The sequence below is a fragment of the Leptidea sinapis genome, chromosome 43 (genome assembly GCF_905404315.1).
Source record: "Leptidea sinapis chromosome 43, ilLepSina1.1, whole genome shotgun sequence".
NCBI lineage: Eukaryota > Metazoa > Arthropoda > Insecta > Lepidoptera > Pieridae > Leptidea > Leptidea sinapis.
This window is the reverse complement of record NC_066307.1, coordinates 1,039,009-1,051,708: the sequence shown is the minus strand read 5'-3', so window position 1 is coordinate 1,051,708 and position 12,700 is coordinate 1,039,009. Positions and strand designations below refer to the sequence as shown.

Below are 12,700 nucleotides of genomic sequence, written 5' to 3'. Positions count from 1 at the left end.
CTTATTTTTGTGTTTTGGTCAGAAGGGCGTCGTAGCTAGTGAAATTTCTGGGCAAATGAGAATTGACATCTTATGTCTCAAGCTGACGAGCACAGTTGTAGTGCCGCTCAGAATTTTTGGGTATTTCAAGAATTCTGCATTGTAATGGGCAATGGGCAGGGCGTATCAATTACCATGAACGTCCTGCTCGTCTCGACCCTTATTTTCAAAAAAAGTCACACACTCATCGTCTTAACTTGAACGACAGAGTAGGGATGGAAACATAACTATGGATAGATAAGATATTGTCATTAAACGGTGACAGCAATGTATACGTAAGTTAAACTAAGGGTAGATAGGTTATATAGGTTGAAAACGGCCGATAAACAATAAGAAACTACAAAAAGCTCTTGAGCTGAACTAAAAAGAAAAAAATATTTTAACGCTGCATTTATCAATTTGATACATTACGATATGAAATGGTATATTATAATATATATATAATATAAAATTACGGGCTATACATACATATAGATTGTACTGTGACATCTTATATATAGATTTCAATTTCAATAGACAAATCACGTCGCATAAAAACAAAACCGAAGCATGGAACTTGTCACCATAATAAGCTTCGATTGCTATATATACATTCCTACATTTACTCCAGTTATTTAAAATATTCTTGGTCAATAAACAGCAATGTAAAACATTTATCTAGATAGGTTGCGTATGTTGAATTTACAATTCGGACAGTGACAGTGAAACACGACTAAAGAGAAAAGTCATTATATATGTATAGGACGTCATTGTTTTTAAACAATTATAATTTGTTTTAAGGTCAACTTCTTCCGGAATTGATTTGATAAGATCACTATATAATATAAACTCACCTATCCAACTTGCTTCGTTTTCGGTTATTTGTATCAAGGAGTCCGCACTCTTGAGCTGTGGTAAAGCCATCGCCGAAAAACCAAAAGCCATGCCCGTGTTAATTGTGCCTATATTTGCTATCAACGAAGCAATAACTTGTTTGAACGCCTTTCCTCTGCCTTCCTTGCCCGGCTTTTCAGCTTTTTCTGGGAAGGACATCTTTGTAACCACGGGTTTGACACCATTTTTTACGAAAGGCGCGGAGTCGCTTCTGTAAACAAAAAAGTAATGTTTTTATATAAAATATGAAATCTTAATATATATAAATTACGTGACACGTTGTTGGTCCGCGATGGACTCCTAAACTAATGAACGCATTTAAATGGGGATTACTTCATGGAGTGCAGTTAGGTCCAACTTGAGATATAGGAAAGTTTTTATTACAATTTGCGACCCATAATTATTTTTATTTTCAACTAGCTGACCCGACAGACGTTGTTCTGTATATAATAAATAAAATAATGTTTTATATGAATTTGTCAATAATATATCATAACATCAAAAATTGCTTCGTAAAATATGCACTCTGCTGTCCTAATGAAATTGTTTCACAGCAGAACTGTCAAACCGTGCGTCAATAAATTCTCTCATAGAAATTATGTATGGACACATCAAAGGAAAAACAAATTTGTTGTTTTTATTTAATTTAGCAGCATTTTCCTATTTATTCACCTTTTAAACCTTCTCTGGACTTCCACAAATAATTCAAGACCAAAATTAGCCAAATCGGACCAGCCGTTCTCGAGTTTTAGCGAGACTAACGAACAGCAATTCATTTATATATATATATAGATAGATATTTGTTTTGTATGGACATATTTTCTATGACAGAATTTATTGACGCACGGTTTGACAGTTCCGCTGTGAAACAATTTCATTATAACAACAGGGGACATTGTTTATGAAATAATTCTTGATGTTTTGAAATATTTTTGGCAAATTCTGTAAAACAGTTTTTTTATTATCTACAGAACAACTTCTGTCGGGGCAGCTGGTTTATTATAAATTATCTTAGAATTTTCAACCGTTTTTAAGGGAAGTCGATGTATTCGTGTATCTTGTATACGAAGCTGTTTTTATAAGTCCGTGGTTTTTGTTTCTCACGTGAAAAATGATTATGTAGCTAATCGTTTTGAACTCTTACAATGTTAACTTGAAGGAACGACGTTAGTGTCAGTCCGTACATCTACCAAATGGAGTAAAGAAAATGATTTGAATGTAAACGTACGTTTTTATATTTTTTATAATCACCATTTTTCAGGGAAATAAAGGTACAGATAAATTTAAAAAGCAATGCCTTATCTAGATAACCATAACTAAAATAAACAAAAATTAATTTACGCCATGTATAAGAATTGGTCGAGAATTTAATTCCTTTTTCAGTATTACTTAAATGATAAAATTTTATATGTATATTATAATATTAAATTGCCGACTGCCGAGTACCTTTTGTACTGTAATAATAAAAGCATCAATGGATATGTTATTTTTCTTCTGAAATAGTCTTATAACAACTATCACTACATTATAAACCAAGTCCGCCGCCGCGTCTGCCTGTTCGCGATAATCTCAAAAACCGCTTGTTCTGTTTTATAGTATTTTCCGTTCTAGTATGTCAAGTTTTTGGATACATATTTGTATACAATAACGATATTTCTTGGAGGTGTCTGAAAAAATCCGCCGTCTTTCAACGAAAACTCAGTAAACCGTTTGAGATAATAAAAAAATATACGGTGGAATTGTGTATCTTATAAAGATCTACAGCAAAGTGTGGGATCGCATATATCTCATAAGGATAACATACTATGACAGTGCCGTCGCTTTTGATGTTTCACGAAAACCCGACACCTTGACCGCATGGCATACTTCGCAGCACGTAGGGCTGTCACAAGTTTTATTTTAAAATAAATATTATTATTTAGTCAATTATTGAATTTCTGCATAGCAACGAATAGAAAAAGGCATTTCGCAGAGACAAATTCAAATGGAGTTTTACAATGTTTATATAAAATAAGGCCATTTTCCACTAGTGGACGTTAAAAAAAGTTGTTGAATACAAAGCTCTTTGAATAATTGCCAAGAGTTGAAATAAAATGATAAAACTTGCCACAATACAGCACTAAAAAAACTACATTCAAACCAATTAAGGCATTTTTAAAATTTAGCGTTTACAAACGCTCAAATAATTAGACGAACAATCTAACGCTATTTTTTGAACGCGATAAAATAAGTTCAAAGAGTATTAATTGAATGACATGTCATTAATGTCAAACTGTTGTCAATTCAATTTACAAAGAGAAATTAGTTTACTGTTAAGTTACAGTTCATTAAGAGGTTATCTACGATAGATAATATATATATGTACCCAGAAGGCAAATAATGAATAATTATCATTCTGTCACGTGTTAATTAATAACATTAATATTCAGTTCTAATCACAGTCCCTATTATATTAACTGAGTTAACTGTAAATGTATTTGTTAGTTTCTACCACAGAGTAAACATAAATATTTACGAATAGACTTCTACTATTATATTAATTATGTAACCTCCAAAATGCATTTAGTTAGAAAAACCAATGTTTTCTTTAGTAATCCTTTAGTTCTTTTGGCAATTTAAAAATTATTATTTATATTTTAATTAATATAATTAAATATATGCACAATTTAAATAGTAATCTAATAAGAAGATCTACTTAATTGCTGAGAAACAATCGTATATAGATTCAATGATCCTTTGTTTTAAAAAGAACCAATAATTAGTCAAATGTATGAACCTAATTATATTAATTAAAACGTGTGTTAAGACCACGATCGTTCGATAGAATTTATTATTCATAATCGTTTGCTAAGCCTCCGGTAACTAACATGCCATAATTAATAATAGGTACTTTAGTGTGAGTGACAAGCTGCGTCTTACACACACGACTTGTGTATTACTCTGTGTTAGTGTGCTTGCATTGCTCAAAATAGAGGTTAACTGTTAACCAATGAATGATCAAAGCCTCTTTAATACAAAAACCGAGAAATAACTTGTTTTAAACCTGACTATCGAGGTTTTGTCTTTGGAAATAGACAATTGACAATGTCAAAAATTTGACAAACATATATATTGTTGATAATGTAATGCTTGTTATTGCTGATGTATTCAATTGTGATTCGTTCGGTTCACAGGGTTCGATTTTAGTTAATGTTCGCTTCTTTTTAAATATTGTCTTTATGTATTTATTATTATAAATTATTTCAAATCAATTATAAGTGTGTTCTGGATATAAAAGGCGGTTTATATTAGCTAAAAACGTATGAGCGAGTAAAAAGCGACAACAACATAATATATAAATGTCTATTAGCCGCAATAGCCGTGTAGAGTGTCAATGGCTGGGCTGACCTGATAATACTTTTATTATCTATGATATACATACCTACATACATTACCACTTATATTTCTATACATTTTATACTCAGTTCTCATTAAAATAATACATGCAGGTTATTTTTAAAGAGCTATCTATATATAGTGTAGTTTCTAGTTTTCTATTTCTACCTAGGCCGCGATATTGTTAAAATTTCATCAAATCGATTCAGTTTACAGATGTGTATCTTCCAGATGTTAACTTCTGGAAGTTAAAGGCTACGATAATCTCCTAGCTTCTAAAGCCTTTGCTGGACCATGTTTCATTCTCAATTCATTACATCCCAAAAATAAACAAAATATTATTAATTTCTAGTCAGTAACACCTAGGATTACGGAAAACGATTGTATAACTATAATTTTTTGTGACAATATTTTGAGATAATAATAATAATATAAGAATAATAACCCTTTAATTAATTCCAACAACCTTCAAATACATAATATTATCTTAAAACTACGCGTGTAGTATAAAAGTTATGCTATTGGAATCCCACTCTGGCTATAGGTTTCCTCCAGCTAACTCTATGTATCCCTCTTCTGTGCTCTTCCTCTCCATTCTTTTCTTCCTGCCTTTTTTATTATATCATCTACCCATCTGTTTCTTGGGTGGGATATTTCTCTTTTGCCAGATGGTCCTTCCCAAAATGTTGTTACAAATTTTTAGATAAGTACTTTAATATTATATGTATAATTTACTAGCGTATTGACACAGAGCGCAAAAGAGAAGAACATACTAACTAACGGAGATACAGTAAAATAGAAAAGGACAGCGAATCTATTGTATGACCAAGTTTGATTGACAAGAGGTTATAACAGTCAGCCACGCTTGGTATTAGTTCCTTAGTATTTTGAATACATTTTGAATATTAAAATTTAAAGTAAGTAGCTGATACACACATTGACAAATCAAAATTGGTCACACATTATCTAGCTGTCAAGTGTGAGTGGTATATTTCTATTTTATTTATTTACTAGCTGACCCAGTAAACGTTGTAAAATTTGAAGTTGTGTGTATTTTTAATGCTGACTCATAATCAAACAAATTTCAAAAAAAATAAAAAAAAAATTGGCGTGGACCACCCTTAACATTTAGGGGGATGAAAAAATGATGTTGTCCGATTCTCAGGCCTACCCAATATGCACTCAAAATTTCATGAGAATCGGTCAAGCCGTTTCGAAGGAGTTTCACTACAAACACCGCGACATGAGAATTTTATATATTAGATAATTATTTGGGAAACTTACAGCTAGCTTATAATCATAAGTTATGAAATAATTGAAATTATTCATGGCTACTTAAAAGTTTCCACATATATATAAAACTATTATCAGGATGGAATATTACCCATTCAAACTAACTTAACTACAGTGTTTTTAAACTGGAAGAACTTATTAGATAACAATCCTTTTAGTTTGGTGCTAGATGTAGAAAATAAATGGGTCTACTTCATTTAACAAGTCATTGTAACTTTACAAATGATTTAAGTTTTCTTTAGTTTTAATTCCTCCTCGCCAAAATCTGGCGAGACAACACGTCCTGAGGATGCCTCAGGCGAAACACGTCTCGAATTGTTTAAAAATAAATATTGGCGGAATTAACACTAAAGAAAACTTAAATCAATTGTATAATTATGCATTTCCGCAAAGTAACACCGAATTCAATAAATTTTCATTGTAACTTATTTATTTATTCAGTAACAAAGCAGTCTTTTACAATAGTAAGGTTACAAATATACATTAACTAGAAGACAAAAAATTAAATACTAATGTGTTTACAATGGACAATAATGAAAAAAAAACAATAAAGATATTTTAAACTAAAAGTGAAAACTACAAAATTAGAACAAACAAAACGTTATAAGAGTATAGAGTATATAAATTTAAACAGTTATAAGAGTATAGAGTATATAAATTTAAACAGTTATAAGAGTTTAGTTAAGAACAGGACACAACAACAATGATTTTATTATTTAGTGTTAAATTTTTTTTTCATTGAGTTAAATACTTACCTATTATTTTCTTATATTTATGTATATATGATAAAAATATATCAATTTTATTCAGATGTATATTGTAAAAACTACAGGAGCGCCTCACAAATGTATTTCCTGCATAATTGGTTTTATAAGGTGATACATAAAAAGTAATCTTAGAACGAGAGGAGATTCGCGGTGTTAAAAATTCAATTAGATTTAAGAAGGATGCTGAGTCAAACTTACTGTTAAAAATTTTAAATAAAAAAATTTGATCGATATGCTTTCTTCTGTTAATAAGTTTTATATATATATTCTGTGTCTTTGTGACGTACTGGCATAAACTATAAGAATATGCCCAGTCCGGTATTCCAATGATTTTAAGAACTTATTTTGTACACCTTCAATACGAGCGATATGAACCTGAATACTGTGGATGAAAGCGTAGTATAGTATTTTGAGTGTAGATATTTGGTTGCTTCTGCAAGATCTAGTATTGTAGATATTTACACCTCGCCATGGAATGGCGAAGTATTCGAAGTACGTGGAATATTTTATAAACAAACAATACAAGATAAGAAACCCTCAGTGATCTAGTGGATAGGTAACTTTTTTCTTTCGTCTCTTATCTATCACGCCCGTATGTAAGGCATAATATTTACTAATGAGATACTTATGGGTATTAATGCATAGTTAGAATTAGAACGGACCTATTTGCATAAATTCAATAGTTGTTGTATTTATTTCTCTGTGGAGTCTTTAAGGCCTACACAGACTATGGATTTTACCGTCAGTCAGCGCACACTAGGCTTTGAGAAAACGCGGCACTCCAGCGTCTTGCCACGGCATGCCGCGGCCCACAAAGCATGTCTCACCAACTCCTGCTGCCCGATACACATTTTGTCTTCAGTTGTGTTTGATCGCGTGTTGATGCGCCTCAGTTTTAGTGGTAACCCCCGCCACACTGAGTGTCGGCATCCTCGACATGCCGTTGCGTATCGCAGCACGCCACGGTATCCCGCCGCGGGATACCGCGTCTTTCAATGCTGTGAGATGGAATCCCTTTCGATGATACGGCATCATTTAAAGAATAGCAATTTATGTCATATTTTATACCTATACGTTTGCTTTTTTACTTTTTTCGGTATTGTTTAAGCCAAGAAAATTGTTAGAAACTTCAATTAGCATTTGGTGATGATGATGTTACATGTCAGATATTTCGTACTGTATTAGTTATTGAGTAGATACAATTATAATTGGGTATAGCAAATTGCAAAATGACGGCAAACGAATAAATTAAGAATATTTTAGTGAAATTATCGATGTAAAACCTAATTAATTTAAAAAAAAACAGTATTTTAGTCCAAAAACACTAATCAATGAAATATAATATTTCTATTGGTATAATTGTATGTTGAGGAAATTTAGATATAATATTCCGCATAAAGTATTCACCTTGCGTCATGTTAATTTAAAACATCAAAGGCAGGAAGCGAATCGAACTCTAAAACGGTCATTACCAATTGCCCTAATTAATGCAGAGGACAAACCATGGACAGTTTCACCCGATTTTTGATAAATATAATGGCGTATTTGGGTCGGGGATAATTGAGGTGGATTCAATTATTATGCTTTCTGATATGTCCATCCTACTAATATTATAAATGTGATAGTTTGTATGTCTGGATGTATGTTTGAACTTCTTTAACACAAAATCTACTGAATAGATTTTGATAAAACTTTACAATAATATAGCGTACAACCAGAATAACATATAGGCTATAATTTATAAAACTATAGTGTGAATTATACAAAATATAAAAGAAGTGTGATTATTGCTAATGAATACAACTAGCGCCATCTCTTATCAACTAGCAAGCAAAAGATCAATACAATTTATATGGCAAAACCACGTTTGCCGGGTCAGCTAGTTTATATATAACCTTCTAACTAATATTTTAAATCTATAAAATGAATTATGGTCGCCTGACATGTTTACCTATTTGAACAAGATATTTCTTAATTAAAAATTTACCGCCATCTAGCGTTCCAAGTATATTGAAGAAAGAGGTTATGTATATTAAATACTTCTGCTTATTTTCGTTATTCAATAGAGTTTAGTAATAGCTTTTATCATTGTATTTGAAAAAAATACTTACTTGATTAATGAACACTATATCAACAATAACCAATTTAAGAAAATATTATTTTTTAAGGTTTGTTATTTTATATCAATTCTGTTTTTCACTAATTATGTTTAATTATTCATCATTCATACCATTTATCGTTTCGTCTGTTCCCCAATGAATGCATTAAAAAAGAAGTTAGTTTGTTTATTCTCACTATTCAAATGAGTGAGTATCCACAGAACAGTTTAATTACCTGTTCTGTGACAATATCAGCTGTTTTAAATAATCTTGATAAATGAGCGCTTAGTCAAAAAAAAGTTAAAGACTTAAGTTTATATTTAATAAATAATATAACGACCACTTGTACTAGCCACAGATAAAATCATAATGAAAACATACCCAACCGCAAAACTTACAGGGAACCATAATAGGGAACCTCCTCCGAAGATGTGCTCGGAGTTGGATTTAACCTGCCGCCGTAAAATAAAATAACTTATTTACCAAATTATTAAGAAATATACATCAATCAAAAGCTGTATATAAACGAAACGTTAAGGAAAAGTTACTAACAACCATATTTATAAACATTAATTATTTTTTCTCACGTGGTGTGTGGTTAAACACAGATAAATTATAAAGCAACACTAAATTGTATGTTTTAAAAGCTTACTTTAATGATAAATAATCAAAGAACATTTAAATTATAATATTATGATTGGGTATATCAAATCCTGTTAAATATAATATAAAATAACCAATCAACTTACAATGTGTCCGAAGAACCCATAAAACGCCTTGCTACACTAGAAACTCGCGTCTATTTAATTTGTTCACTGATAAATACATATAGCTTCTACTGATATGAGAGTGTGCCTAATCAAATGTAATATATATCGATTAAATAAACATCCACTTTTGACACACAATGTTGCGCTTCCCCGATACTACCAATAATAATTACTGTCTATGCAATACTATCGAGTTAAAGGTTATCCAAGACGCATTGTTTTCATATAATATAATAGTTTAATTTATCTAATTAGTAATTAAGGGGTACTAATCAGAGGAAATTAATAGTGAGTGATACTTTTTGTATGTACCGGCAAGTTGTAAAATAATATTTTTTACGAATACCCTCGATTTTTAACATGCCTAATTGAACATTTATGTGGCGATGTGACGGAAAGTAGCACTACGATGGAGAATTATTATCAATATTACAATTAAATACAGGTGGATATCGTAATAATTATATTTTAACTAACAAATCCAGTTTTACTGAATCTGAGTCAAAATCTAACTTATATTATAAATGTAAATGACAGCTTTATTATTCTCGAGAAAGCGTGATGAAATTGAGGTTTCGTCCACATATTATAACAAACGACGTCGAAAGAAAGCTATAGAATGAAATAGAGAGTGTGTAGCAGAAAGAGAGAGAGTATAGTGAAATAAGAGAGAGTATAATTAAATAAGAGAGAATATAGTGGAAAGAGAGAGAGAGTATAGTGTTATGAGGCGAGTGAATGAGATGGGATAATTCTACCTTGGTTTCATTTGCAGTCGTTCTAAATTATTTGGTAAAGGCCTAATGTGAATTGTGAACCAACTTGAGGGCTAGTAAAAATATATATAAAATCGTTGAAGAGTTATTATGTGGCGTTATGTTTGGCTACAAGCCATCAGTGCAAACTAAAACACATTGTTAAACAATAATCATTAATAACATTCTTTTATATTACCGCGATTACAAGAAATGCTTCTTTTGTGCTTTTGGGAGAAATATTTTTGATATTTTATCGGTTCGCCCATAGACTAATCAAAAAGAAACGGACGGATTCTTGCCTCAAGATAGAAAGTGAGGCAACTAATGGAAGCCAATTCAGTCATCAAGCAAACCGCGAATAAATGTGTATTTTCGTTAAAGTTTTTTTACAATAACAATAACAATTATTTTAAATATACGATTGTTATTTTCAAAATGGATGTAAATACTACGGGGATGGCGGGACTGCCTTAATAAATGAATGATATGAAAATTACTTTAGTATGAAACGTGCAGTCATTTGACATAAGTTTGAAACAGTAGTAATTACAGTATTTTGAAAGCGAACAGTTGCATCAAACGTAGTGGATTTCGGCTATATCCCTTCTTTTTTACAAGATTATTCCCGTTATCTGTCAATCTATCAATGACTGCACGTTTCATAGAATCGCTTTTTTCTTAGAGACTTTTTGCTAGGCTGGATATTTTAATTAATGCTGCTGCTTGTGTTCCATCTTTTTCCTTTTATGAGTCTAAGGGTTATTTTGCATATGCATTTTGCTAATTTTTTTTATGTGTTAGCTGAATATAAAATAAATAATCGAAATTTTAAAACTCAAAATCATTCTTTGGAAAGTTTAATCTTTTTTCTTGTTTTAACTTACCTATTATGGTTTGAATATAAATTATTGATTTGATATTGACTGATCAACATAACTCATGTATTTTGTCAGATAAATAATAGTAAAATATTTTTAACCTTTCATTCATTAATAAAGCAAACATTACGATAATAACAAAATAAATGATAACCTCTTGTGGGTAGATTACAGTTTACGTTTTTATGAAATGAAACAAATCTATTGTATATTTTTAAGGTATCGTTATCGACAATAGACTATACTGGTTCCTCTTATACCATTAGTATATTCCCAATCCGTTAGAAAGTACCCCTACGTTCACTTTTCCAATAATTCCATCCTGATAAGTTTCTTAAATTAATGCTCTCCAACTACTTCATGATCTCTGACCACATCACTCCAACATTCCCTTTCTATAACATAAATAATAATTATAATTATAAGATAAGTTATGACTTAGACCATTAATACGTCTAGATAGACTGTGACAGCTGTTACAACGTCAAAAAAATTGAGATTTAAACTGTATGTTGAGCAATGCACGCACACTAACATACAAAGTGACATACAAATCGCGGGTATAACACGTAGCTTGTCATGCACACTTAAGTAATGAACTTGGTATATTTTCATCGGTTGTCTAGCAAGAGGCTCTATCTAGGTATAAAATATCTAAGAGTTATAATAATTGACCCATTGAAATTGAAGTATCAAGAATCTGTAGAATTTAAATAACGGGTTAATGCTATAAAGAACACAAATGAATATTTATGCAGTACGAATGCCTATGATGCAACCTTTTGGAATTTTTTTTTCTATGTTTATTATTCTTTAAAAAAACTCTTCATCCTGCACCTCTTAACATTTCTGTACAGCAGCGAAGTACGGCCAAATCTCTGCTCTTTCCTTCACATTGTAAAAAATACTGATAGCTTAATTGGTTTATTGTCCTCCAATTATGGAGTTATTAAACCCACTCGATTCTCAAGTATTTGGAAGGTATCCTCTCGATTTGCTCGGATCCGCGGCGACTTGTGAGCCGGGGCATTATCGCGATGGGACAAAACAATAATTATTGTTTGTTTGCATCGCAGTTTCTCAGTAATTTTCTGAGGAAGTTTCTTATTTATTCTGCATTTAAAACTCAGAGACAGTAGACTCATGATAAAATAAAGTCACAACCACCACTTTACTGCTACAAAAAAAAGCAATATATCTTTCCATCCACACAACTCCCCTTTTGCTTAGGGTTTGGAGATGATAGTTACATATTCATAGACTGTAATTTTCCTTCTGGATTATAACGGACACGTTTCATCAATGGTTATAAATCGAGATAAAACGTTCAGAATCTTGTTATTATAAATTCCAAAGAAACACGAGAAATGTTCAGTCTCAATTGTTTTTGTGCATCGGTTAGCATTCTTTGACACGATGATCTGCTAAAACAATTTTTTAACCTTTTTTAACCCTTTCATCGGTCACTGCCATATTTGGTGCATGTTCCACATGTCTAAAGTGTTTGCACTTTATTCTCACCATTTATTGAACGTCCATTCTACTTATACGAATACTCTAAAAATAATTTTTGTGTTGATGTTTATTTCGGCTTATCTCCAAACGGCTAGACCGATTTTGCTGATATATATCCACTACCACATTGCTCATGTTATTAAGAGTATCTTTGGTTAATTTTATTTGGAAAATGAATTAGTGTGACGCTTAAAATAGTAGGTTTAATAATTAGACTGCTCGTAATTATACTCGTAAATAATATTAGACCAAAATTGTTTAAATATAAACGAATATTATCAACTGGAAAATGTATATAAATATAACTATCGCTGATAAGCGTATTAGCTTCAC

The 12,700-nt window shown here is 31.2% G+C and overlaps 1 protein-coding gene across 2 annotated transcripts in view; it reads right to left on the bottom strand.

Annotated features, from left to right (window-relative positions):
- LOC126977057 (facilitated trehalose transporter Tret1-like) overlaps positions 1 to 12,700 on the bottom strand; it is a 49,834-nt gene that overhangs the window by 23,906 nt on the left and 13,228 nt on the right. Inside the window, exons 1-3 of one of the 2 annotated variants that reach the window (XM_050825733.1) lie at positions 9,196 to 9,226; positions 8,845 to 8,898; positions 873 to 1,123 (exon numbers count right to left, since the gene is read on the bottom strand). In XM_050825733.1, coding sequence (XP_050681690.1) covers positions 873 to 1,123; positions 8,845 to 8,898; positions 9,196 to 9,215 — 325 coding nt within the window. In that variant the 5' untranslated portion in view covers positions 9,216 to 9,226. Of the gene's footprint in view, positions 1 to 872; positions 1,124 to 8,844; positions 8,899 to 9,195; positions 9,227 to 12,700 lie in introns of those variants that run through there. The other variant, XM_050825734.1, reaches the window with a different exon arrangement.